The sequence below is a fragment of the Mastacembelus armatus genome, unplaced genomic scaffold (assembly GCF_900324485.2).
Source record: "Mastacembelus armatus unplaced genomic scaffold, fMasArm1.2, whole genome shotgun sequence".
Taxonomy (NCBI): Eukaryota; Metazoa; Chordata; class Actinopteri; order Synbranchiformes; family Mastacembelidae; genus Mastacembelus; species Mastacembelus armatus.
In genome coordinates, this window is record NW_022872883.1 from 32,741 (window position 1) to 60,152 (window position 27,412).

General features: G+C 42.0%; 4 protein-coding genes across 5 annotated transcripts; 2 read left to right on the forward strand and 2 right to left on the reverse strand.

The window, feature by feature from the left end:
* Positions 1–173: 173 nt before the first annotated feature.
* Positions 174–6,416, reverse strand: srp54 (signal recognition particle 54). Of its 2 annotated transcripts, none has more exons than XM_026308426.1 (17): positions 6,307–6,416; positions 5,073–5,167; positions 4,509–4,605; positions 4,171–4,262; positions 4,002–4,086; positions 3,598–3,702; positions 3,444–3,510; positions 3,308–3,365; positions 3,063–3,213; positions 2,827–2,975; positions 2,640–2,740; positions 2,286–2,372; positions 2,132–2,205; positions 1,881–1,989; positions 1,464–1,634; positions 1,288–1,383; positions 174–757 (listed from the first exon to the last, which is right to left on the reverse strand). In XM_026308426.1, exons 3-17 carry the CDS (start codon positions 4,584–4,586, stop codon positions 666–668), a joined length of 1,515 nt encoding a protein of 504 aa, XP_026164211.1. In that variant the 5' UTR covers positions 4,587–4,605; positions 5,073–5,167; positions 6,307–6,416; the 3' UTR covers positions 174–665. The 2 variants fall into 2 exon arrangements, with proteins under 2 accessions (XP_026164211.1, XP_026164212.1); XM_026308427.1 differs by lacking the exon at positions 6,307–6,416 and adding an exon at positions 5,924–6,067 and having other exon boundaries at positions 666–757.
* Positions 6,417–6,830: 414 nt separating this feature from the next.
* Positions 6,831–9,271, reverse strand: haus2 (HAUS augmin like complex subunit 2). The gene is given in 8 exon segments (XM_026308416.1): positions 6,831–6,993; positions 6,995–7,084; positions 7,481–7,589; positions 7,696–7,828; positions 8,011–8,080; positions 8,521–8,619; positions 8,832–8,918; positions 9,159–9,271. Coding segments are annotated over 7 exon segments (645 nt in total). The 5' UTR covers positions 9,159–9,271; the 3' UTR covers positions 6,831–6,936.
* A 770-nt stretch (positions 9,272–10,041) lies between these two features.
* On the forward strand, positions 10,042–11,897 carry sstr1a (somatostatin receptor 1a). The gene is made up of 3 exons (XM_026308400.1): positions 10,042–11,188; positions 11,413–11,576; positions 11,844–11,897. The coding sequence occupies exons 1-3, from the start codon at positions 10,042–10,044 to the stop codon at positions 11,895–11,897; spliced, it is 1,365 nt and encodes a 454-aa protein (XP_026164185.1).
* A 7,504-nt stretch (positions 11,898–19,401) lies between these two features.
* Positions 19,402–22,780, forward strand: foxa1 (forkhead box A1). Its single transcript, XM_026308417.2, has 2 exons — positions 19,402–19,467; positions 21,586–22,780. The coding sequence occupies exons 1-2, from the start codon at positions 19,402–19,404 to the stop codon at positions 22,738–22,740; spliced, it is 1,221 nt and encodes a 406-aa protein (XP_026164202.1). The 3' UTR covers positions 22,741–22,780.
* Positions 22,781–27,412: the final 4,632 nt, after the last annotated feature.

A 27,412-nucleotide genomic window follows, 5' to 3' on the forward strand; every position in this document is an offset into this window, starting at 1 on the left:
TCCTTAGCATTTTCAATATACTGTCTACATTTTAATGTCTTACAATTTCAACATATTATACCACAATACCATGTAAACACAATATGTATATAATTGATATGACAATATATATAATTTTGACACAGTATCTCAGTTTTAACATTCAAAGTACAAATCAATAAAGACACTGCAGGTTTTAAAATTGTGCAATAAAAATGTTTATTATATGACAAAAATACTGTCACTAATGTCATCAACATCTTCATCAATTGATGTCAGCTCATCCAATCAGGAATGAGTCTGTTTAAATTGTATACACAAACATATAGAATTAAATTAACAAGGCCCAAAAAACTAGCAACAACCTTCCTTCCCCTCATACTCATCTTTAAAGCAGCAGCCAAACATTTTTACTTATTCCTAAGATGTCTCAGATAAAAACTGTGAAGACACTTCTGTAAAATGTTGAACTGCTCCTTTAAATGATTCTTTCTTCTTTCTGTGTTTTTCTAAAAGCAGAAAATCTTTATTTCTCAGAATTGCAGCAAAGAATGAATATTCAAACATTCTCCTTCAGTTGTCTTTCTACACTTCCTGCTCACTATAAGCCCCACCCTCTCCACCTGTATCTGTCAGAAGGTGGAGCTTTAAGGTGTTATGTTTTAAGGCAGCTGCTTGGTCAGCGGTCACATGTTGTTGAATCCCATCATGCCTTTCATATTCCCAGCAGCTCCCTGCTGAAATTGACGCATCATTGACTGAAGACCTGCCATTCCACCTTAAAAATACAAACACAGTGTTTATGTTTTTCTAACATTTCACACATTTTGAGTTAAGGTTCAAAAGTTTGTTCTTCAACGGTGTAATACACACAATAATGAAAGATGTTGAATCAGCTGATCGAAAGCAGGAAACCCATGGACCGATCAGATCAATAGTATCACGCTGAGGATATGACTGGAGTGTAAGTGCCACTGAAGCACTTAAGCCTATAACAAAATGCTGAATTATCTACTAAGAGCTCTTTGACGTGTTACTGATGTACTGACAACTGTCACTAACTCACTCTGATCTAAGGAAATCATAGAAAGATGATTAATCACAAGCAAGTTCTGAACCGTTCCACAAGCAACACATCATTCATTATGAGCCGCAATTACGAGAAGATTGTCCAGTGTACTTTAGAGAATTATTATTCTGAGGTGGGCCGCTGTGTCTGAATGTGCTCTCGTCACATTGCCCGGAAGCTGCATGGATGACAAAGCTGCAGGTGCACAGGTGAGACGGTGCAACAGGAGGATGTCTTACCCATGTGGTGCAGGACTCTGGGATCCATCATTTTGGCCATCTGCTGGTTTAGTTTGGCCATCTGAGATGGGTTCACATTTTTGGACATGTCTCCTCCTGAAACACAAACAGACTCAAACTTTTTCTCTCATTTTTTTCTCTCTTACTTCTGTATGAACAACAGATGATGGTTTTACCTTTGAACAGCCCCTTAATGCCCCCCATCTTTTTGACCATCTGGGCGAACTTGGTGTACTGAGTCAGCAGTTCCTGGACGTCTCTGGTGGCGACTCCCGATCCCCGAGCCACTCTCTGGATCCTGTTGGGCTGTTTACTGAACAGTTTGGCTCCATCCTTACTGTCCAGCTCTAGGGAGACACAGCTACATCAGTCAAACCAGCGAGGGATGGGGGCTGAGTTCCAGATTGGACCTGCCCCAGCAAACACCTGCTTGTTTACCTGCCTCACCAACTGTTGGCCTGTGTTTCTCAGAAGGGAGAAAGTTACTTCTGCCATCTACCATAAGATCATAACACCACTTTGCTCCTGCACAGGCTTGGTGTGTGTGTGTGTGTGTGTGGGGGGGGGGGGGGGGGGGGGGGGGGGTGCGTTACCCTGGTCATTCATGCTGTCCATGATGGTCATCAGCTTCTTTAGCCTGGCCATTGATTCCTGTTCATTTCCTTTACTCATGAAGTCGGTGCCAAAACCAGGAATCATTCCCTGAGCACAACACACAGTGAAGCTCACAAATTCATATGTAAACAAACAACACGCTACATGTTTGAGTCACTTGAGCCTGATGTGCCATGTGACTGAAGTACAGGTCATGTGTCTCAGGTGCGGCAGGTGAATGTGCACTTACCATGATCTGCCCAAAGGGTCCCATTTTCATGATGTTCTGAAACTGCTCGTACATGTCCCTGAGGGTGAACTGACCTACAGGTCAAATGTCACAGGTGAGTCATCATACCGGGAATGCACTGCGTATTCTCCAGGTGTGTTTTTTACTGTCTCACCATGTTTGAGTTTGTCAATCAGCTCCTCATTGTCATCAAGTTTGAGTTCATTTACTCTGTCAATCAATCCTTCAATATCACCCATCCCTGACAGGAAGAGGAGTTATTGTCAGTTTCCATTGAAACACTGTGAACAACATGTAGCCGGCTGGCAGGAAATGGCATGGGAAACACTGATCTATCAAAACGTCTCTATGAGAAGAGACTGCAGCTGAACACAAACAAGTACATTAAAAAGACCTCACACATCAGAGAAACACACACAGTTCAGTACAGTAGTAATGTTAAATCTGAATCTTTGTGGTCCAGGAGAACCTGAAAAAACAAAATATCAGGACCCATGAACATGTTTACCGAGCAGTTTGCTGATGAATGGCTGGGTCTTGAATGGTTCAAAGTCGTCAATGTGCTCTCCTGTTCCAATGAAGATGATGGGACTCCTGGTGGCTGCCACACTGACAGGAACCAGCAGGAGAAGAGCGTTAACACAGACAGTCTGAGGGTTGCTGTGACATCACACAGCAGAGGATGATGGTCTTACGCGCTCAGAGCTCCGCCTCCTTTAGCGTGTCCATCTAGCTTGGTGACGATCACTGACGCCACGTCCACTTTATCTTTAAAGGCTTTAGCCTGCGATTCACAAGCCTGGCCAATTGACGCATCCATCACGTACACAATGTTGTCTGGTTGCTATGGAAACACCACGAAAGAAACATCTGGAGAGGCTGAGACACACCACTGCATGGACCTAAGTAAACGGTGCATTCAAGTACTCACCACAGCATTGGAGACTTGAAGCATCTCTTCAAACAGCGAGTCTTCCTGTTTGTGTCGTCCACTTGTGTCCACAATGATGATCTCAAAGTTTTCAGCTTTAAACTTTTCCACGCCCTCTGAAGCTATCACCACCGGGTCCATCTCTGTGTAACTGAACACAACACACAGGATTAACAGTCAGGTTGAAGTACCTGAACACAACACAGGGGGCTAACAGCCATGTGAGAGGGGGCTGAGACACTCACCTGCCGTAGAAAGGGATTCTGGCTTTGGTGGCATTTTGTTTCAGCTGATCGAAGGCACCTGATGGAGAAGAGGAGGATTACGGTCACATGGAAATTTCTGAGGGGCGTGAAGAATTGAGTCAGATGATTTGTTCACCTGCTCTAAAGGTGTCAGCACAGATCAGACAGGTCTTCCAGCCTTTCCTCTGGTAATAGTATGCTAGCTGCAGGAGAAATGACAGAGTGAGAACAGACAGCACAACAGGACATGAGGCTCAGGAGGCGGGGTTAAATCACAGGCATGTCATCACCTTGGAGCATGTTGTAGTTTTCCCGCTGCCCTGCAGACCAACAAACATGATGACATTGTTCTTCCCTTTAGTGGGAGTCCAGGCTTTCACGCCAGGGTCCACCAGCTGCAAAGACACACAGGATAGATACACAATCAGCACACCATCATTAATATGTCTAACTGAAGTATTGCTTTCTATAAACTGTTTTTCCAACTTTGCCAAAATTTACCCACTGTTGTGTTTTTATTATTTTACATTGTTGTTTCAGTTTTATTGTGCTTGTTCTTGGTCTGAGACATGCTGTTTAAGTTCAAGTTCACTTACTCACAAATTACTGAATTAACTGAAAATTGTGCCAAAAGTTCAGGAAAATCCAAGGGTTTGGGATTCCCTGATTCTTCCAGAATTTCTCCAGGCCTGACCTTGACAAGCTCCTTGAAGACAGCATGTTGGATCATCCTCCTCTTGTTCAGACCTGAAGCCATCTCCTCCAAGTCAATAGCAGACCTGCAGGGAGCACACGTAGGACAGAATTCACTCACTGCCACTGAACTGGACTGAACCACATCTAGCTTCTGGATCAGGACTCACTTGACATTCTCTCTCAGTTGTTTGACCAGTTTGATGTTGACGTCAGCCTCCAGCAGTGCAGCACACACCTCCTTCAACATGGCATTTAACACCTGAAACAGAGACGGGGTATCAGATTCTGACTAAATCAAGTCCAATTGGGGCTGAATGAAATCAGGCGTGAGGACCTGGACCTTGACTCTGGATACAATTACTGTTACAGCAGTCAGAGAAATAAAAACAGGACAGATGATGTGATTCCACCAAAAACAGTCATACTGGTTCCGTAAGCAGATTCAGAGCCAGATTCAGGTTCAGTAAAATCCTGTTAAACACCACCCCAGTCTTGTCTGAGTTACCTCTTCATTGATAATGGTGGCATTGCTGAGCGACCTCAGCGCTGAGGTAATCTTCCTCCCCAGGTCGGCTAACACCATGATGATGTCAGAACAGATCCTGAAAACACACACAACCCATTACTAACAGACTCATCACAGAACCCAATTCAGGAAGGGCAACTGTGTTTACCCAGGGGAACCAGGTAGAGGCCTCTGATGGTCCAATTTTCATCACAAATGTCAGACTGTTACAACAAACTGTCCATGTGCGTCAGAAATGTGCACATGTGGTTCTGTTGATCGCTGAATTCACAGCTGTACTGGACATTGTATTTACACACATCAGGGGACAAAATATTAGGAACAGCTGTGATGCAGTGCCATCATTATAAGTTCAGTGATCAACACAGAGCTGAATAACAACAAACTGAAATAATATTTTACACTCGTTTCACCAAAATTCATTCACACTGATCTGAGATCTGTGGAAACACTCTTCAAGTTTAAAATAAAGTTCAGAGGAATTAAACAGATTTTCGGTGCCGGGTGTGTTTGTATGAAAGGTAAACATGACAATATGCTTACCGTTTGTGACAAAAAAGACTTTGTGTATCGAGGAGAACCCCTACTGAGCACACTCGGCTGTCAGGTGAATGTTGCAGAGAACAGCGACACACTTCCTGTATAGGTGAGAGAAAACATCAATGCTACAGTCACAGAGATCTTTAAAAATAACACTCAGTCCATTTACATGTACAGTCCAGTCTTGCTGCAGCTTGACTACACCAATCAACTGGGCTACTGCTCTGCCAGTATACAAGCATGAGGGGAATGCTGTGTGTATATGCAGGAGAAGCCCACCTGCATTACCTGTGTCTGACTTAGAAAAATCCAATTTAGTGCAATTTCAGTCGGACTAACACGTTTACACTCATTTTATAAGTGTGGTTTTAGTCGGACTAACACAATGTCATGTCATGATACATTCAGAGAGCACGAGGGATGCACAGGCCAGCAGATTAATTGGTGGGTAACCATGGCAACAGGGCTGTGGTTCAGTTACCCTTACAACCATTATGTGACCTGTAGTTTGTGTTGCTGTACTGATGTATTATTATTACTACTATTATCATCACAGGACTCAACCTAATCAACTCCTTCAGATTCACCTGAATTATTCAACACCCATATTAGAACCATAATAATCAGATAATTTATTTCTATTAATTTGGAATCAATGACCAAAACAACCTGTAACTTCTCTGACCATTTTTTTTAGTTTAACAAATCGACTGATTATTGATTACAGCCTTTGCTGCCACAGCGAAGTCAATCTCTTTAGCTTTGAACAAATCAAAACATTTGAAGACAAAACGACTGATCAAACAATAGTTAGCAGATTGATCAATCGAGACTGATATTGATGCAGTACTGACCTGAACATGTCATGTTAGTTTCAGGCATTTTAGAGACTAATTGACTCCGCGAGTGAAGCTGATTTCAAACAACAATTATTCAACTTTTCATCACATTATCATCATTAGACGTCAGTCCGTCTCTGCTCACTTGACATTACCAATCATCACACTGACTGGGTGTCTATTGATTATCACGGTGCTGCTGATCAGTTTCATAGTAACACCGTGCCAGCTGTTTACGGGGCTATCGGCTAAAGCTTAGCCGATAGCCGTTAGCCCAGCTAGCCGTGCTCATACGGACACAGGCAGAGAGCTGATCAGGCAGAATAAAATCTGTGACCGCGGCGGGAAGATTAACACCTTAAATGACGGAAAATGTGGGATAAATGAATTCGTTTTACCGGTTCTCGCTGAGTTTAATCAAACAGCAGCTGAATCCCTTAGAGGAACGTCATCTACGCAGACTAACCCGGAAACACGTGACATCCTTCTTCTGCACTTGGTTAAGCGCCCTCTGCTGGACGACAGCTGCAACGATAATACACCAATACAACACGGAGGAGCAGGGTCGGGAAGATCCGGCTCCTGAGGGCCTGGTCCACTTTGTCCAGCTCTCCCACCTGTTACCCGTCTTCACTGTTTCGAACCTACATCATAAAGTTGGTCATCAGGTTCTGGGTTTACTGGTCCAGCTCAGGTGTGACCATGTGACCTAGGGGGAGGAGTTAATCTCAGGTGTTCTTTTGGGACATGAGATGAAGTGATGACATATGCTCCTGGACTCCTGGACAGGATGAGTTGTTTAAGTATTTTTTAGCTCCAGCTGAATTTTAAAGAGTTAAAACCTCTAGACTCTGATGTGAAGAACTCCACACACAAAGCACTGGGCTCAGGTGTTTCAGACACAGATGTCAGGAAACATAAACACATTATTAAAATCAGTTTTTATTACAAAAAACAAGAGCGTCAAAAGTCTTCAGTTCGTAACACAATGGTTTTGAGCATAGAAATATAAACTGTCCATGTACAGACTAGTCCAACCACAATGAGCGGGATGAAGGTGAGGGGTTAGAGGTTGTCACACCACAAGCTGCCGCCCACCAGCTTCAATTGAAGAACCTGATTGGACAAAGTCTGCAGCTCCACCACCTGAGTCAGCAGCTGGGCGAGAGAGGTATTCTAATACAGAGAGAGTGGGTCCAATAAGGCCAGGTCAGTGTCAATTCAGACAAAGACATGAAGAAGAAACATTTCTACTGTGACTGCTCACAGCAAGATGAACATAAAACCATAAAACAAAACAGAGAAAAACAGAGAACAGAACTATCCCGGGAGCAAAAGCTAGATCTAAAACCAATAGAGAAGCGTGTGGAGTCAGAAGTTTCCAGTGTTATTTCTGTCATGAGCTCTGTGGTGTCATACAGCAGTTGTTTATATCATTGTACTCCCTCTTTCTATCAGTGGCACTGACAGAACCCCTGATGACAATAACAGTAATAATAATAATAAACAGTTGACTGTATAATAAAAATAAAACAATTTAAAATAATAAAATACAAATATCATGTGACTGACCAGCTGAGCAACATCATCTCTGCTCGTGATCCAGCTGTGGAAGGAGCTCCGTTTCTCCTCCAGAGCCTCTATGAAATCCAGCAGCATCTTCACAACATCCACGACAGACCTGAAACACAGACCGGCACACACCTGAAACACAGATTTGAAACAAATAGAGCTGCAATTTCCTAAATGGACTTATTAGGCAACAGTTGCTATGGAGACATTCCTACCTGTGCAGGTGTGCCTGGATGGGCAAGTTGGTGCGACCCAGTGGCCGCATAAGTCTCTGCCTCAGACTGTTCTGCTCCCTGAGGATGTCCTGCAGGTGAACACAGAACTTCTGCAACACCTGGAATTTCCGAGCTGCAAAAACAGAATTGGTGTCAGAGAACTAATAGATTTCCTGATGATTAACTACCAATCAGTTATATGTCTGTTTTAAGCCATTGACAAGACCGAACTGTGAGAGGCATTTTCCTGCTGTAAGTGCTGTAAATAACTACACGCTGAGCTCAGTTTATGAGCAATTGAAACAAAACACTCACCAAGGTGAAATATGTGGGTGATGTCGGCACTCGCCTTCTGCATTTTTAGCAGCTGCATCTCCAGCTCCAGCTGGGAGGACACAACAGTCCGGGTTCAATCAGAAAAATCAGCTGAGACGCTTCACACCAACATGAATGTCATTTAATAACTAATTTAATTTAAATAATTTAATAAGATTTGAGTTCAGTTCAACATTAATCCAAGAAGCTTTTCTGAAAGCTAGAAAACAACAAGAAATGTCAGAAAATCCAAACACCAGCATTTCTGCTGTTTTATTGTCTTTTTGAACACACATCTTTTGCACCTTTAGGGCGCACGGCTATTTAAGTCACTGAAACTATAAATGAAAGGTGATGATATAAAAACAACCATATTGTGGTATGTTGCTGATTTCTGAAACTCAAATACTAAAATCTTAAAAATAAACTGGAGATTTTTACTAAATCAAATATGAATTATTCAAAGACTGGAAAAAGATGAACAGGATGTGACATCAGACTGAAGCATACCTCATCCAGCTGTCTCTGCAGCTTGATTCGTTGTTCAGCCTCATGCAGGTGGGAGGTGAAGACAGGGCTCATCCTGGAGGAGGCGGAGTCTATTTCCTCCTGAGGACAGATCGATACAGAGCATTCTGCTCTCAGGTGATAAACCAGGGCTGTTAGACATAAGTCCCACAGGACAAAACCAGCCCACCATAGGGTTTTCTTTTTCTCATTCACTTTGTTGAAGTCACACACACATCAGACAACAGGTGGATCATGACAAAAACGACATGAACGGTCGGTTTACAAGCAATCAACTGGTAGGAGGGTTTTACCTGGAACAGAGCTTCTCTGGAGACACACCTGGACAACAGATCGGCAGCTGGAGACACCGAGAACAGGGACAAATCCCACTGAAGCATCTGGAACACAGAAGGAAACGATGCGAAACGTCTCGAGTCAAAATCAGGGGAACAATAAAGTATCTAACGTTACACGACTGTTCAGTGTTGTATAAACCTGGACAGAATCGAACCCAACCAAACAGGAAACACCTAAAAACGAACTTGTTAAACGGGTAACGTCGCTGAAAACAACAAAAAGTGTAGTTTGTACAATAACAACACCGACACATTAGGAAAATATTGTTTTTTCTCTCTTACCGTTTACACCGAACAAAATAAGTACGAGTCCTGCTGAACCGAACCGCTCGACGGTTTGGATCTTCTTCTCCTAAAGGTTTTGGCGGTTTGGAAGCTGCCAGCAGCATTACCGCCCCCTCAGGACAGAAAGAGAATTACACCTACCGTCATTTGATCTCCATAAAAACACATTTTACCACAGTATTAACTAATTATATATTATATTACTAATATTCTGTCATTCGTAGATTAAATTATACATGTAAAAAAGAAATATATTGGCCATCATCTATGTTCATGTGATATACTCAATATGACTATATTCTTTTTTTATTACAGTATAGAGTTAACCCTAACCTAACCCTAACCCTACTAATGGAGAGTTTACCTGTGTTTACCTGTTCCACTCTACAGCATCACACTGACAAATTTTCAGTGATTATATTCATTAGTATTATTATTAGTAGTATCAGTAGTATTAGAAATAGTAAAGTTTCTTTTACACACATTAAATCACTGATATAACAACATTACTAACATGAGGTGAGGCCGTTATTGCGCGTTATAATATTCTACTTAACATTATGTCGCTGTATTATATTGTTATACTGTTATATCGTTATAAAGTTAGATCGCTGCTTTTGTGCCGTGGTGTGCCAAAGACAATTTTCCATATTTCAGTAAAATTCTTTTCTTTACAATTACATGAGGTTTGAGTTTATCAATAAAGAGACTCAGTTTCAGTAACGTGTTGAGGAGGAGGAGGGACCCCCGCCCCCTACCGCTCTCTCTCTCGGGACCGGAGCGTCTCTCCGGTTGAACCGGATCATTTGCAGAGCAACAGCGGCTCATTTCTAATTCCTGCTGATGTGATTCTGGACTTTTCTCCATCATTTTCTCTGTGATGCAGCGCAACAGCTCATCTTCCTCCCCTTCTCCTCTCCCGGTGACTCTGAGCTCTCTGGAGGACGACGGCGGCTTCTTCCTGCTGAACGGATCCGGTAACGGCTCCGCGCCGGGCGGCGGGGCTCCGTCGGCGGGCAGCGCGGCTCTCATCTCTTCCATCTACTCGGTGGTGTGTGTGGTGGGTCTGAGCGGGAACTCCATGGTCATCTACGTCATCTTCCGCTACGCTAAGATGAAGACCGCCACCAACCTGTACCTGCTGAACCTGGCGGTGGCAGACGAGCTGCTGATGCTCAGCGTGCCGTTCGTGGTGACCGCCGCGCTGCTGCGGCGGTGGCCGTTCGGCGCGTTGCTGTGCCGCCTCGTGCTCAGCGTGGACGCCATCAACATGTTCACGAGCATCTACTGCCTGACGGTGCTCAGCGTGGACCGCTACATCGCCGTGGTGCACCCGCTGCGGGCGTCCCGGTACCGGCGGCCCACCGTGGCCAAGCTGGTGAACGTGTGCGTGTGGATGTTCTCGCTGCTGGTCATCCTTCCCATCATCCTCTTCTCCTCCACCGCCCCCAACAGCGATGGTTCGGTGGCCTGCAACATGCAGATGCCCGAGCCGCAGCGGCGCTGGATGGCGGTGTTCGCAGTCTACGCCTTCCTGATGGGCTTCTTGTTCCCGGTGCTGGCAATCTGCCTGTGCTACGTGCTGATCCTGAGCCAGCTGCGGGTGGTGGCGCTGCGCGCCGGCTGGCAGCAGCGCCGCAAGTCCGAGAGGAAGATCACAGTGATGGTAACGGTGGTGGTATCGGTGTTCGTGGTGTGCTGGATGCCCTTCCACGTGGTGCAGCTGGTAGGGGTCTTCCTGCAGCACCATGACCCCACCCTCAGCCAGCTGGCCGTCGTCCTCGGGTACGCCAACAGCTGCGCCAACCCGCTGCTTTACGGTTTCTTGTCAGACAATTTCCGCAGGTCCTTTCAGAGGATCCTGTGCCTGCGATGGATGGAGAGCCCCGAGGAGCCCCTGGACTACCTGGACTACTATACCACGGGCCTGAAGAGCCGCAAACTCAGCTTGGATCCTGGCCAGGAGGAGGACCAGGAGCTGGACTCAGAATACAGGACCTGTCCCCTCCAAACACCAGCTCCAGTATGTAATCCGAACCCTGCTGACACCTCCAGGATTTAAGAGACCAGACAATTATGTTTACTGTATGCTTTATCTTCAGTGTCTGAGAGGTGCTTGCCCCATGTCTGTAACAGTCTGTGTGAACCAACTGTAGCCAAAATGTGACGTGGACTGGGTCAGATTCTCCAAACTGGACTGTGAACATGCACAAGGGTCAGTACATGCAACAGTTGATGTGTTTGTGTCCAGTCCACAAGGTCAGAAGTCTTGGTCTCATCGGAGGACTGAATGGACCTGGCAGCCCAGAGGTGCCCCTGGACAACCCAAACTACTACAGCATGGTACTGAAGAGCTACAACCTCAGTCTGGAGCAGGATTCAGACAGGACAGGTCCCTGCCCCACACTAGCTCTGGTATTTAGACTGAACCCAGCTGGAACTTCCAGATTTCAAAGGACCAGGCTGTATTCCTTATATTGTCATTTTGCTGAAGATCTACTTTTACTCTGAGAGGGTCCCAGGGAGTCTGCCTCATCTGTCCAGATCACAGCAGAATCTGGGCAGAGGCAATGTTTCCATAGGGGGAGATGGGGAACAGTTCAGTTACATGAGAACAAAATATGTAGGAGACAGAGTGTCCTATACTGACTGAAAGTCCAGTGTGGACCCTGTTGGTCACAGGGCCACATAGAGACAACCTTTTGGACTCTGGAAGGAAACCGGTACCCAGAATAAACCCACACAAGCACAGGGTGAACACGCAAACGCCACGCAAAAAGGTCTCTGCTGGGTTTCGAAGCAGGAACCTTCTTGCTGTGAGGCAACTGTGCTAACCACAAAACCACCGTGTCAGATCAGTTCTATGGAAACTACAGAGGAAGACACGAGTGTCTCCGTGTTGTCAGTTGTTCAGTTGCAGCCGAGTGAAAACAGGAATAAAGGTGGGTCCTGCTGACCTCTGACTGATCACATGTTCTTGAACAAACCTGCAGCTGATGACGTGTCAGTGTCTGAACATCTACACCAGTTATGGCACTGATCACATCCTCAGGTGGGTGTGTTGTACAGGTCAGGGTTGGGGACATGGATTTGGTTTTCGATTGCAGCTGTGTTTAGTGGAATGTGGTCATCGAATAGTTTCTGATTGGCTCAGAAAAACCTGAAACAAAAGAGCACTTGAAAAAAAAGAGTCTGACAAGCTGATGAATCTGTCTCCCAACACATAATACACCGTCATCAGTTTCCTGGTATAAGAACATTTTACATACATCTTTCTCACATATTCATGTTCAGGTTGTTCTGACCCGTTTTTTGTTAGTTTATTGTTTGTGCCGCTCTGAGTAAACAGCTGCTTCTGTGAAAGAAACTGAGCTTTGATGTGTAATGAGCCTGAGAGGATCAATAACTCTGATCATTAATAAACTACTTTGGGTTTCTTTACATTAGATCGCTTTAATGTGTCATAGATCAATGACTGATAGATGAGGTGAGGAAGGGCTGATGACGATGAATCTATATTCTGCAGTGACGGACCAAATCACTGAACTCGTTCAGACCTCTTGACAAAAGCTTTTCCTCTGATTGAATCTGAGGATTTAAGTTTCATCTCATCAGTAAGTTGAGCTGAAACTGATCCAGCCCCAGCCACACAATCAATATAATGAAGACTCATTTTTCACACTGTAATATTGATACATGACAGGGGCCTGATTGTCACATCTTTTACTGAAAGAAAAAAGCAAATTCAAATATTTTACACCTGGTTCTGATATTTGACCTGTTTCTCTGAAAGTAAAAATCCAGTGGTCAATTTATTAGGAACCACTGTGTCGGACGCAGTTCCACGCTAAATCCTCTCTCATGAAGGTGATAATTTCTGACATGAAGTCCAGATGCTGCTGCTGCTTTAGGTCAAACAGAAAACGTGTCCTCTCAGTGAATTAATGTCCTGACATATTCACTGATTTATAAACCTGCACGGGGTTCTGAGCCCTGAGGTTCATAGATTCACTTTGTCCTCACAGCTCCAGTAAAACCTACTGACAGTCCAGCTGCTCTGAGTGGGAGGACGGTTTCTGCTGTGACACCACAGGAAGCAGCAGGTCCGTCTCCATGGAGATGTTGACACAAACCATAAACTGATAACGAAGCTCAATCTAATCAGTCGATATCAGGTTATTTCTGGAGTGACGGGGTTTATAATCCCAGTAATGTTTAACTATATGTCTAATAGCTGAGCTTGGATTCCAAAAAACAGTGTATACTTCCCAGCATGCATTGCATTAAAGATCCCCCCAAAATTTGTTCTGACCTGATTAAAGTGTCAGAGGGTTATTATGAGTTTTTTTTCTGCTTCACAATAAAGACTCATCATACTGCATTCAATTCTAATCTGTCTGAGAGCTCATTTTGAATTAGTGTTTCACCTGCTCCCATGCACAAACTCACACTGGCTCCTCTGAAATACAGCTGCACTTATCCAGTACAACCAGTACATACTCTGCACCTGTGTTTACTGACTTTCATTCTTGGACTTCACTACATGTCAGAGCCAAAGCTTGTACTTTTTCCTGCTCTACATTTATCTGATAACTTTAGTTCCTTTTCAGAATCAGATGGATCCAACAAAATACAGACTGATCATCAAACTTTAATTGATCCCTGGTGGGAAATTCCCAAGATACCCAGCAGTATGGAAAGTACTTCAAATTAGAAGTATATAAGGTAGTTAACATCAGCTACCCAGCACTATATAAAGTACTTCAAATTAGAAGTATATAAGGTAGTTAACGTCAGCTACCCAGCAGTATATACAGTACTTCAAATTAGAAGTATATAAGGTAGTTAACGTCAGCTACCCAGCAGTATATACAGTACTTTAAATTAGAAGTATATAAGGTAGTTAACGTCAGCTACCCAGCACTATATAAAATACTTCAAATTAGACGTATATAAGGTAGTGAACGTCAGCTACCCAGCAGTATTTAAAGTACTTCAAATTAGAAGTATATAAGGTAGTTAACATCAGCTACCCAGCACTATATAAAGTACTTCAAATTAGAAGTATATAAGGTAGTTAACGTCAGCTACCCAGCAGTATATACAGTACTTCAAATTAGAAGTATATAAGGTAGTTAACGTCAGCTACCCAGCAGTATATACAGTACTTTAAATTAGAAGTATATAAGGTAGTTAACGTCAGCTACCCAGCACTATATAAAATACTTCAAATTAGACGTATATAAGGTAGTGAACGTCAGCTACCCAGCAGTATTTAAAGTACTTCAAATTAGAAGTATATAAGGTAGTTAACGTCAGCTACCCAGCACTATATAAAGTACTTCAAATTAGACGTATATAAGGTAGTGAACGTCAGCTACCCAGCAGTATATAAAGTACTTCAAATTAGAAGTACATAAGGTAGTTAATGTCAGCTACCCAGCGGTATATAAAGTACTTCACATTAGAAGTACATAATGTGGTTAACGTCAGCTACCCAGCCGTATATAAAGTACTTCAAATTAAAAGTATATAAGGTAGTTAACGTCAGCTACCCAGCGGTATATAAAGTACTTCACATTAGAAGTATATATGGTAGTTAACATCAGCTACCCAGCGGTATATAAAGTACTTCAAATTAGAAGTATATAAGGTAGTTAACAGGACCAGGATGTCATCAGTTTGACTGCCATTACAGGAGGAAGAGGAGAAAGTTTAAACCTGAGACTGTTTCCTGTGGTTGGTAAAATGTTGTGGACTGAATTCGAACTGACTCAGTTTATGACAGAGCTGAATCCCACTTTGACTGAAATGTCAGATTTTTTCTGACACACCTCTGGATGAATCACAGTTTTCAGCTCTGCTGACAAACTGAAACTGAAATCATCATCATCATCCAGCAGGTGGCAGCATCCACCTGACACTGACACTGGAGAGTCACACTGGAAACACCTCCATCCTTAGTGATGGGTATGTCTCCACATTTATACTGGTCCTGTCTACAGACATTAAGGGCCTCACAAATCCTGAGCTGGATTAGCAAGAAAGTCCTTGTTATTATGTCCAAGACCCACAGATTAAGCAGCTGACTGCAGAGCTATGATACCTTAAACTGGAATTAGCTGGCTTGCTGGTTTTCAAATGGAAACGTAAACCTGAACCCTGGTCATCTGCACACCAAATTCCTGATCACCTGTCGGTGTTTCATTACGCCACAGCAGCTTTGGGAAGCGGTGCTGATACTGAGGGAATGTGCTGCAGTCAGAACCCGCTGGGGGTTTGTCGGCGTCTGAGCTCTTCATCCATGCCTGCTTCAGAAATCTGAGCTGTGAGCTCAGCTGATACCAGAGGTCAGAGGTCACATCATGTTCAGGTGAGAGGATGTTTGACCTCCAGGGTAACTCACTCACCTGTTGACTGCAGTATGGTGACTGACAGCAGAGGAAGGTGGGAAATATTTCAGCGTGTGTAGATAGTTGAACTGATAAAGCAGAGTTGAAGAGTTCAGGGAGAAACAAAGCCATCAACACAACTTTAATAACAGGCTGCAACACACACACACACTGATGTTTAACCACTTCCTGGTCTGAGCCTGCCGCTAACTCAGCTTTAACACACCCACCGGATTTTCAAAGTCACAGTCCACCTTAAACCCATCAAGAATCAAACGGCTCAGTTCACTGGTTCAGTATGAACCACTGTCAGCAACTTTTTCACATTCACTATTTGAACACACATTTTATATGTGCGTGGTTTGAATAAAAGGATTCATGACAATGGTGTTGCATGTTTGTGGTTAAATGTTGTACCAGAGTCAACAAGTGATGCTGTCAGGCCTGATATCAACACACTGTGGTTTCTATTGTTATTCACTGCAGATATGACAAGTTGCATTGTGTTAAACACTTTTTAGGTGTACCTGCAGTAAATGGATAACACCTAACCTAAGACCTAACTCCTTTAAGGGGTCCATAATGAAGCATCTTCAATCTGTGGACCCCAAAGAATGTGAGCCCTAAAGCATGTTTCTTAGGAGGGTGCTAAAGAACATGACAAACCAACTCCCAGAGCTCAGTGGCAAAGTGAAGTATCACCCTCCAGAGATCCTAGAGGAAGCAACACTTTTCATCCCAGGGAGCCATCAGAAAGTCCAGGTCCAGATCCAGTACCTGCCTGTTCATCTCACATTCATGTGACCTCACTTCCTGTTTGCTGGAGTCTGTCAGTCTGTGCTAGGAGGTCATGGACAGGTGACAGGTGTGTCAGTCTCTGCAGTAACAGGATAATTATTACTGAAGAGCTTTTAGTGTGACGGCTGCAGGATTTACAGTCCTGTGAGTCACACTGAAGCCCTGAACCTCCTCTGCAGGATCCTGAATCACAAACAGGATCCTCCATCTGGACACGCTACAAAGATGTCATCACTGTCAGGTGAAATCACTTCCAGGCTTTAAACTGGCTTTCATAGACTCCTGCATCGCTGCTCCTGAACCTGAAACACACAAACATGAACTGAGTCCTCCTCTGTAACACAGTTGACCTCAGACCAAGTTGGAGTCTGTGTGTCCTTCTCTTCTGGAGGAAAAATGTCTGGGTACTCAGGGCCTGGTACTAATCAAACTGGATCTGAACTGGGTCTATTTCATTGCAGACTTTCTACAGAGTCCATAAGGCTCAGATATAGTCCAGGTTGATCTAGTTTATCTCTGTGCAAGACTTCTACCGAATCCAGAAAGTCCAGAACACTGCAGCAAGATTCTTGGTCCAGTTCTTTGAGTTCTTAAATTCTACAGTGGGGGTATTACTGAAACTGACATTCTTCCCCTTTTGTGCAAATGGTCCAGAATTCTGTGGCAAAGGTCATGGCCTAGGTCTAACTGGTCTAACTGGTCTAACTCTGTGTGTTCAAGGTCTCCTCTTCAAGCTCCAAAAGGTCCAAAATTGGCAACATGATTCTTCAGGTTAAACTGGTATCTACTGGTCTACATGGCGCCAAAACTCTGGTTTCTGGTTTCTTCTTCTGAGTCCCATATCTGGGCCCAAATATGTTTAACATAACAATTTTTTTTCTGGTCCAACCAGAGGACCTCAGGATTAAATCCAAAACCAGTATCCAACTGGTCCTGAACTCTGGTCTGAAACTCTGCTGCAAACAGTAACTCTTTCATGAAGCTGGTGTTCAGGTGTTCTTGTTAGAAAGTGTTACAATGGAGCTAAATTTATGCCTTTAAATTCCTAAAACTGAATCGGACAGATTGTTGGTAGTTTCTATAAAAAGCTGTGTAAATGAAGTTATTTCACTTTTGTATTTACTCTTCTCTTCTGGTCTTTATCGGCACTCAGGTTTGGGTGTAAGTGTCCTTTAATCCAGTGGCTCATCCAGTTAATCCAGTGTGATAATGGTGAACAGCGATCAGTTGTTCTGCTCTGTTACTCGGCCATTAACAGCTTTAAAGCATCAGACTGGAACCAGTGAAGCAGAAGACCAGTCAGAAGAGCAGAGATGATCTGGGACCACTTATACAAACTGGACTAGAGTCAGATCACAAACCAATGGCAGGGCTCATTCTTTGTAGACATTTTAATTGTAAGTGATATTTATGAGAAACTGTTGTTTAACTGTGTTTTTATTGGAACATCAGGGCAGTGTAAGTTACAGAGTTTGTTTCTGAAAAAAATTAATAACATTTATTTTTTGCTTTTACTCAGGCTGATGTGTAAAAGTGTGTAGTTTTTAGGTTGTACTCTGTGTACTGCACCATATCACAGCAAAAAGTCCAAAATGTGCTTTTCTGTATTCACAAGAAATAATTTATGAGTACAGGGAATAATCACAGAATGAAGGAAATATCAGGTAAAAAAAAAAACTTCAATTTACAAAATTATTTTATAGTATGTCAGAAACCCTTTCATTTAAGGAGAATTTCATGATTGGATCATTTAATGAATTTGAATATATTTTGCATTGAAACTGATTATTTTGAAACTGTTTTTCAAATGTTTTTCAAATGTTCAGAACATCTTAAAATCCACTGAAGTAAAATTCAAAATCCCATTTATACACATTCATTCAATTCATCATTTTACCTCCTTAAACCAGATAATCCATTAAAAACTGCTTTGATAAACACTCTGTACTCAACGTCCAACTTACTTCTTGTGTCCTGAGTTTTCACCACCACAGGTCAAAGCTTCTGTGATACTGAGTGAGAGACTTTTCTTTCTTAAGGAGTGAAATTATTAGTATACTATCACTAGGTCTAGCTATGACTATAGCTGTAGCTGAGAAACTGTGTGACAGAAATATTACAATTAAATCAAGATGCACTTAGTGGTTTTCTGTTTTCTGTTAAATAAAAAAAAAAGGATTTCTGATTTGAAGTGGAAACTCAGAACTGACTTTCATCCATCCATCATCTAGACCCCCTTAGTCCTAACCAGGGTCCCAGGGATCTGCTGGAGCCTATCCCAGCTCTCTTTGGGTGAAAGGCAGGGGTCCACCCTGGACAGGTCACCAGTCCATCACAGGGCCACTGACTCAATATTTTAGTAAAATTTAAATTAAGTTTTCAAACTAAACCTAATAACTAGCTAAAGAATACTTATACTTATTATATATTGCTTCATTTGTCCCAAATCTGCATTTACTCTGTTAAATTTTGTTAATTAGCAGCTGAAAACCTTCCACATCATCATTACTAAGGGTTTAATATCCAGTTAAAATCCAGTTAAAATCCTTTAAAATGGATCCAGGACCTTGACCAGTGGATCTGAGACCCAAAGTAAATTTAATTCATTAAAAGGATGGTTTGTTTCAGGCTCTAAATGGAACTCCTTCATTAGTAACACCTGTGGATGAAAGGGGGAAAGTCCTGTCTTCGCCCCTAACGTGCCCCCTTTTTTCCAATAAAACATAAAAGATCGTCCTGCTTGTGACGGACTAGTCTGGTCTCCAGAGGATTGAGGACTGTGGATGGAGGAGGAGATCAGATCCGGAGGGCTGGACCTGCACGAGGAGGAGGAGGATCACATCAGTCCGCAGGTCAGCCTAACCTCCTCCTCCTCACTAACACTCTGCCTCTCTCTGCTCCTCTTGGCCCCTCTCGGATCGGAACAATTACACCTGGACTGGGACTCGCACACACAGACCGGGAACAGGACCGGGACAACAGAAGACCAGGAGACCGGGAAACCGGGAACGGGACCTGCAGGATCCGTGATCCGGCTGCGGGCTCCCGTCATGCTGGGCACGGTGAAGATGGAAGGACACGAAGCTCCGGACTGGAGCGGATACTACAGCGAGGAGGTCGGTCACTCTCAGCCCGCTTCACCGCGGTCTCTTACCGGGCCCACCGGGCCCGGATAATTTCCTCAAATCTCAAATTAAAGGGAAAGTTTTGCCGCAGAAATGGTAAAACCCCAAAAGTTTCTGTCCCGGAAAATTCCGGGAGGAAGTTCAGAAAATAAAGCGTCGCCGCTGATGTCGAAGTTATTTTAAGTTATTTTAATTTCATTCAAAAATAGAAACGCGTCGGTTCGTTAGAGACTAAAAGTTTAGTTTATGTCAAACGCGGTTTAAACAAAATGGTTTCCCAAATATTAAACATAACGAAAGTAAATTAAAAATTATTCAGGACAAATAAAAAAGCAAAGTGATAAAACTGTTGATTTGTTCTGGTCGGAAATAGCCGAAACGAACCTCAAAGCGATAAAAATGCGATTTTACAGCGGTTGAAAAATAAAAAGTTAAATTGTCAGGAAGGCTGAATTTATGTCATAAACTAAGCGCCCAAATCTGCACATTTATTATAAAAATGTTCATCATCGTTACGTTTTATCTTTCCTTTGTTGGAAGAGATTAAGATCAGCTGAATATTCAAAGCAAAAGGGAAAGAAAGCAGAGAAATAGAGAAACAAGTTGTATTAATGGGATTACAAATTTAACAACGTTAAAGGTTCAGTTCGGTTCATTTCGCCCGAGACCTCACACAGGCCAAACTGATCAACACAAATCAGATCAATAAAAGATGATCTATAGACGCGCAACAGCTTCCTGGTTTCAGTTCTGAAATTGATTCTGGGATCTGGAATAATAGAGTCATATTTAGCAGATCAATCACTGAGATTATTGATCAGCTGTTAACAGAGATTATTTGGCAGTAATGAAACTTGAAGTCCAGCTTTTATTCGTCTTCAATATAAACCAATTGCTACTTTGCCAAATGCGGTTAAATCCGTGTTCCCACTTTTAATATTATAAAGATTTTCATCATCAATAAGCTGAGGTTACTTTGCTTTTTAAAACACAAGAAATGAGCTGGAAACAGAATAATTTCAAGTAAAATCAGTTCATGAAGCAGGTGCAGGTTAAATAAACTGCTTTATTAAATATTTTCTAAATGTGAACATTTTGAATAACACTAAATATAATACAGATAATGTAAATTAATAGGAATGACTGAAATCAATGACAAAATATTTGATGGTTTCATGAAGTTCAGTCCATGTGGAGACCCTGAAATCAATTTATCTCCTAATCAGATTTAATAATATTTAACAACATTTAATATATTTAAGCTAGTACTCATAATATAGAAGCTTGATATTGAAATAAAATGTGATTTTATGCAGTTCAGACAGCAGAAAGATTTTAGTCCAGGTGGGAATTAAAAATTAAATGTAGAATAAAATATATAAGGTTTTGCTGCATTGATGAGACAACAGAACATCATAGTTTTATTTTCTGTGCTGTTCTCTAGCTCTAAATTCATCTTTAAGACTCGGTCATGTTAGTTGTTGTAATTAATTTATTGGATATTAAACTATTTTCCAGGGGATTCTGCTAAATTACAGATTATTTGAATGCGTAAAAACATTAGAATTGGTATGAAAGCCATATATTCATTTGTTTGTGTTTTCAGGTGAAATTAGGGAACACATTTAATCGATAATTAATTTGTGTCCTGGTCAAATTTAATTTTCACATTTTCTTGAAAACAAAGATTTTCTCTGGATATGTTTTGACACTTTAACATGAAATAAATGCTTGAAACTGTAAAAACTATGAATTTACGTTTAAAGACAAGAAATATGAGAACAATTTGTTAATAAGAAAATTTAAAACAAAAGTGTGTTTGTTTGTAACAGATTTGACACCATTTTTAAAACATTTTAATTAATCAATTATTAAAATTTGTTTAAACAATCAGATTTACTGACTAGAGATCAGTAAGCAATGTATTCTGGTTCTGACTAGTTCTGTCCCTGATCTAACCTCTAACCTGATCTAGCCTCTGTTAGCAAAGGGGATCTGTTGTAAATGTGTAATCCCTCTTCAAACTGGTTGTAGTTCTATAACTTTTTATTTTCCGGGTCTACCTACTTCTGGTCTAATGGTTGCTAACTGATTCTGGTCTCTTCGCAGGTGTACTCTCCAATGGCAGGCAGTGGGATGGGTTCTGGTCTTGGAATGGGCTCCATGTCTGGTTACATGTCCAGCAGTGGGACCACATCAGGCTCCTTCAACATGTCATACAGTGGGACTGGACTGAGCCCTGCTCCAGTGGGGGGAATGGGCAGCTCAGCTCCAGCTGCCATGTCAGGTCTAGGCGGTGGCATGACCTCAATGGGCGGGGCCCTGAGTCCATCCAATATGTCTTCTGTGTCAGCCCAGCAGGCCTCAATGGGCCTGAACCCCTATGGCAGCATGAGTCCCACCTTGAGTCCTGGGATGGCATACGGTGGTGGTGGACTGAACCGAGCACGTGACAACAAGGCGTTTAGACGGAGCTACCCGCATGCCAAACCCCCCTACTCCTACATCTCTCTCATCACCATGGCGATCCAGCAGGCTCCCAGTAAGATGCTGACTCTGAGTGAGATCTACCAGTGGATCATGGACCTGTTCCCATACTACCGACAGAACCAGCAGCGCTGGCAGAACTCCATTAGACATTCACTGTCGTTCAATGACTGCTTCGTCAAGGTTTCACGCTCACCAGACAAACCAGGAAAAGGCTCGTACTGGACCCTGCACCCGGACTCTGGGAACATGTTTGAGAATGGTTGCTACCTGCGACGCCAGAAAAGGTTCAAGTGTGAAAAGAAGATGTCAACGAAATCAGATGGGAGGAAGGAGCAGGTGGGTGGAGGAGCGTCTCCTTCAGGGGACTCCATGAAACCTCCAGGACTCCTGGATTCCTCCTTGCCCTCCTCCAGTCAAACAGCCTCTCCTCCTGGTCTCGACCTGCGGGGAGGCATCACAGGTTCATCAGACCTAAAGGTGTCTGGCTCCCAGCTGCTTTCCTCCCTACCATTGCCCCCCCACTCCATGTCACATGAGCCCCAGATGCACATCAAAGGAGACCCCCACTACTCCTTCAACCACCCGTTCTCCATCAACAATTTAATGTCGTCTTCAGAGCAGCAACACAAACTGGACCTGAAGGCCTACGAGGCGCTGCAGTACTCTTCTTACAGCAGTGGGGGAGCATCTGGCCTTGGGGGGAGGGCCATGGAGCCTCTGGAGGCCTCTTACTATCAGGGGGTGTATCCCAGACCGCTCCTCAACACCTCATAGTAACCGCTGCACGTTTGGACTCTGACTCTGCATGCAGCTGTCCTGGACTTCCCGTCTGACTGTGATGAAGCTGAACCAGACTGACCCATCCGCAGTAGCTACTGGTCTGCTGGTTTCTGAGCTACTGCTACTGTGACCAAACCAGGACACAAACAGTTAATTCTCAGCTGATTAAAGTGATGTGGCCTATTTTTTTCCTTTTACACACAGAGGACAAATTAAATTAAACAAATCTGGTGAATTCAGAGATATCTGGTCCAGTATTTACCCACAGGATAGTTTGAGACCCACCAGGCCTCTAAAACCTGTTCACGTGATGAACGTCTGCACAGGAGTCCCAGTCGAAAACTGTGACCCTGATCCAGTTTAAAGACCCACAACTCAAAGACCACTGCTTTCTGCAGAGAGGTGGATCACAGTCTTCCTGCTTCGGACAAAGCAGCTGAATGGACCTAAACACTGCGCACCAGTCAAATGAGACCACAGAGTCGTCGGCAGTTACCTCCTTCAGATCAGATAATGACAGGATGACAAATTCTATGTTTCTAAGTTTGAGGGTCAGGGAGGTAAAAGTTCTGTTTCAGGGCTGTTTGGGTTGACAGTGTCATGCTCCCTGTAGGAAGGACTACTTCCTGTTTGTACTGGAGGTGAGCAAGGAGCTGCAGGTTTCAGTTGGAGACAGGAAGTGTTGAGAAAGACTCCAACAGGTGAAACACAGACCTCAGACCAGCTCCTGGTTTGTTTAGGACTTTCTCAGGCTCAGGTTTCTTCTGCTGAAGACGATTAAATGTCAAAGGTCATCCTGATGCTGTGGTTGTCAAGGATACACAGCCAGAGCTGCAGAAGTTTAAGAAACAAACTCAGCCTGGGATCACAGAGATTGTAATGAATTGATCACATCAGATATGATAAGGATTTATTTCTCCCACGACCTAATCTGCATCTCTGCTGACCTCCTGGGGGGTCATGACCCTCAGACTGAGAAACCCTCCACAGATAAAAAGGGTTTTTCTTTAAAGGGTCAGTTCACCCAAATGACCCCAACATAGATTTTCCTGCCTGTTTGTTGTCGCCTGTGTCCTGGCAGATTTCTGATCAGTTTCCCACCGTTTGATCCTTTCTAGCTCTGGCGTCCGTTTCAGTCCAACACAGGATCAATATTCGATTTATTTATTAGATCAGGTTAAATCCTGTGAAATTTCAGTAGAAATAAATTTTAAAGCAAAGAAACCCAGACTGTGGAAATAAACCATTTTAAGGCAAATTCCAACTTTTCACAGACACAGATATTGATCAGTGATCAGTGTTACTCCAACTGAATTGAATATTTTAACGTAATTCAGGTGAATCAGGCAAATTGAGAGTCACATGATGAACTCCAGATAAATAAACAAACAACATCTGAATATGATCAAATCTCTGGATATTTGTCATGTTTCTGAAAACTGATCAGATTTCATTGATTGGATGTTTCTGACATCAGGATAATTTTTTGATTATTGTATTTATAACAGAAACTAAAGGGTCAGTTCACTGAATCACGATATTTCAAACTATCTAATCAATCTATTTACTGACTTTCTGACATGTCATCTTTTGAACCAAATGACCATTTATGTTTTCTCTGATTTTCTCACACAAACTCCTCATCAGTGAAACCTGAAAATATTCACCATTCATCAAATCTAAAAGTTATTGATGACGCCACTGATCACTGATCGATGTTTGAAGGATCTTTGCTCAGTGACTCTTACTCTGTGTGTAAAAGGAGAAACCACTTCCTGTCTGTTTTCTGACTGTTGATGCATCTGCTGATAAAAACCCACTGTGTAGTTAAACTCTTCTGTTCATCACTGATTACTGATTATTGACTATTATCATGTGCATGAATGAGGTGGGAGTGAAACAAAACATAAAAAAGACCACGCCCCCATTTACATCTGCAGCTTGTCCTCGTTGTGTTTGTTCCTTGTTGGTTTTTGACTCTGATGCATGTTCTTAACTTATTATGTCATTTTCAAATAAAACAAAGAATCACTGGACATGTATTGATTGATTGTTAATTTTTCATAAATCTTAATGGATCCAAAGTTCAATTTATATTTCATAACTGCAATGATTTGGTTTTGTGACAGTAGTTTCAATTAAAACATCAGTTACAAAGGTGTTGTAGTTAATGACATTATCAATGATTGCTGATTAGTGATAATTATTAAATTTCAGATATTTATAAGAAGTTTCCAGCTGAGGAAAAATTTGTGTTTTAATCTGAATTTATTCATTGGAACACTTTATGATGTTTAAAAGCCACTTTCTGCATCAAGCACCCCAAACTGTAACTCATGACATAATTTCCTTTATTGATCAGTTACAGTGTTAAGCAGAATGACTTTCTTGCCACCAGATTAAAAATTTTAAAAAGCTGGTGAACCATTTAAAATATTTCAGTTTCATGTAGATGTTTTCCTGTGGCTGTACCTTCTGTCTCAGTTGTAAGTGCAGAGAAAGTGTTTGGTGCAGATTTTTCCAGATGTTTGTCGAAACTAAAGAATTGAAATGATGATGGATGAAAAAAGGCAGTGTCAGAATTTGTTCTTATACTGATGTAATAAATTATTGATTAACCCTAGAAAAGACAACTTGGGACATGACATTGCTTTGAACCAAAATCAAACTCTTCATGTTACAATGTCACATGAAAGATACTTGATTAAAAAACAAAACAGCCACAATAAACAGTCAACAAACTGTGACTTTCTCCAACTTAAACCTGAAATCACCAGAATCCAGTTGTGATGCAGCCTGAAAATGTGTAAATGTTTTACCTCCACTGATGAGCGACTCACTTTTACTACTGCTAGTCTTCTTCTTATTATTGTCAAAATATCAATCATCCCAAAAATGTCTAAAATTAGTGGTGAAAACCTGCATCTCCATTAAGTGAAATTATTTTCAGATTTCCCTGTGACTTGTTTCAGCTGCTGAAGACTATAAAAACAATGTTACTATTAATTGATTTGATTTTTGCCTCTGAAATATTCAGGGTGTTAATAAAACAAAAATTCATTCAAGTCATTAGCTCAAAATAACTAAAAACTAAGCAAAATATTTTTCAATAAAAAAACAGAGATATTCTTACATTTAGTAAAGATAAACTGCTTCTTTGCATTTTTCAGTTGTACTGTTTTTCTGTTGTTATTGTTTGCTCTGTGGTTTTTAATTGTGATTTTTTTTGGTTTTGTTTTTTGTTTTTTTTGGGAGGGGGGGGGTTGTGATGTTTTGTGTTATTGTTTGCTCTGTGGTTTTTAATTGTGATGGTTTTTTTTTTGTTGTTTTTATATTTTTTTTCTGGGGTTTTTAATTGTGATTTTTTTTGGGTTTTTTTTCTGGGGTTTATAATTGTGATGTTTTGTGTTATTGTTTTTTTTCTGGGGTTTTTAATTGTGATGTTTTGTGTTATTGTTTTTTTCTGGGGTTTTTAATTGTGATGTTTTGTGTTATTGTTTTTTTTCTGGGGTTTTTAATTGTGATGTTTTGTGTTATTGTTTTTTTCTGGGGTTTTTAATTGTGATGTTTTGTGTTATTGTTTTTTTCTGGGGTTTTTAAGTGTGATGTTTTGTGTTATTGTTTTTTTTCTGGGGTTTTTAATTGTGATGTTTTGTGTTATTGTTTTTTTCTGGGGTTTTTAATTGTGATGTTTTGTGTTATTGTTTTTTTTCTGGGGTTTTTAATTGTGATGTTTTGTGTTATTGTTTTTTTCTGGGGTTTTTAATTGTGATGTTTTGTGTTATTGTTTTTTTCTGGGGTTTTTAAGTGTGATGTTTTGTGTTATTGTTTTTTTCTGGGGTTTTTAATTGTGATGTTTTGTGTTGTTTTTATTGTTTTTTAAATTGTGATTTTTTTGTTGTTTTTATTGTTTTTTTCTGGGCCTTTTAATTGTGATATATAGTTTGTCTGATTTATTATTTTTCTGCTTTCTGGCCCTTCTCGTGTTCTGATTATTTCCGCGTAGTTTTGTTGGTAGCTCGCCTTCTTTTGTTGTTGTTTTGTTTACTTGTGCTTCTCTTTTTTGTTTGTTTATGATACTTTGTTCGACTCTTTTCTTCTTCGTGTGTCTTATTGTCGCTTGGTTTGCTTCTTCTCTCCCGGATCTCGGGTCCCAGCTGTGGGACTCGGTCTCGGATGCTCTCCCTCCGCGGAGGACCAACGGAGTCCGGACCTCCCGCGGCCTCAAAGCGCCGCCGCTGTCGCCGGATTTCGCGCGTCTTTGTGGGCTGTAACCTCCGCCGCCGCTCCGTGAACCTGAACACATCCCGACAGATTTCACTTTGATCTGAAGCTTTTTCTCACATTTTGGCCGCGGAGCGAGAAATGTCGCTAATGATCCTGTAATTATGCACTAATTACCCGCCTACATGATCCCGAGCACGGAGTCACGGAGCCGAGAGGAGCCGAAAGAAGCCGAAAGGACCCGGGAGGCTCAGAATCCTTAGTTCAAAATCAAATAAACTGGTAGGCCAATGTTTTATATCTAAAGGACTTCTGTGTTTTATTCCGTTGCTTAACAACTTAAAAGTAGCTACTGTCTAAGTTTTCTAAAAACAAATATTCCTCTGAAATGACAACAGTTCATCTATGCATCCGGTGTTTTGTTTCCTTTCTGTTACATTGT

What these genes read in the sequence shown, in the direction of transcription:
- srp54 (XM_026308426.1), bottom strand. Translation starts at nt 4,586, where the DNA reads ATGGTGTTAGCCGACCTGGGGAGGAAGATTACCTCAGCGCTGAGGTCG. An exon ending in GGACAGCATGAATGACCAGG is followed by an intron (nt 1,635 to 1,880) that starts GTAACGCACCCC and finishes GTGTCTCCCTAG; the next exon opens with AGCTGGACAGTAAGGATGGA. An exon ending in CATTAAGGGGCTGTTCAAAG is followed by an intron (nt 1,384 to 1,463) that starts GTAAAACCATCA and finishes TTTGTGTTTCAG; the next exon opens with GAGGAGACATGTCCAAAAAT.
- sstr1a (XM_026308400.1), top strand. Translation starts at nt 10,042, where the DNA reads ATGCAGCGCAACAGCTCATCTTCCTCCCCTTCTCCTCTCCCGGTGACT. An exon ending in CCAAACACCAGCTCCAGTAT is followed by an intron (nt 11,189 to 11,412) that starts GTAATCCGAACC and finishes GTTTGTGTCCAG; the next exon opens with TCCACAAGGTCAGAAGTCTT. An exon ending in CCTGCCCCACACTAGCTCTG is followed by an intron (nt 11,577 to 11,843) that starts GTATTTAGACTG and finishes TGTTGGTCACAG; the next exon opens with GGCCACATAGAGACAACCTT.
- foxa1 (XM_026308417.2), top strand. Translation starts at nt 19,402, where the DNA reads ATGCTGGGCACGGTGAAGATGGAAGGACACGAAGCTCCGGACTGGAGC. An exon ending in GCGGATACTACAGCGAGGAG is followed by an intron (nt 19,468 to 21,585) that starts GTCGGTCACTCT and finishes GTCTCTTCGCAG; the next exon opens with GTGTACTCTCCAATGGCAGG.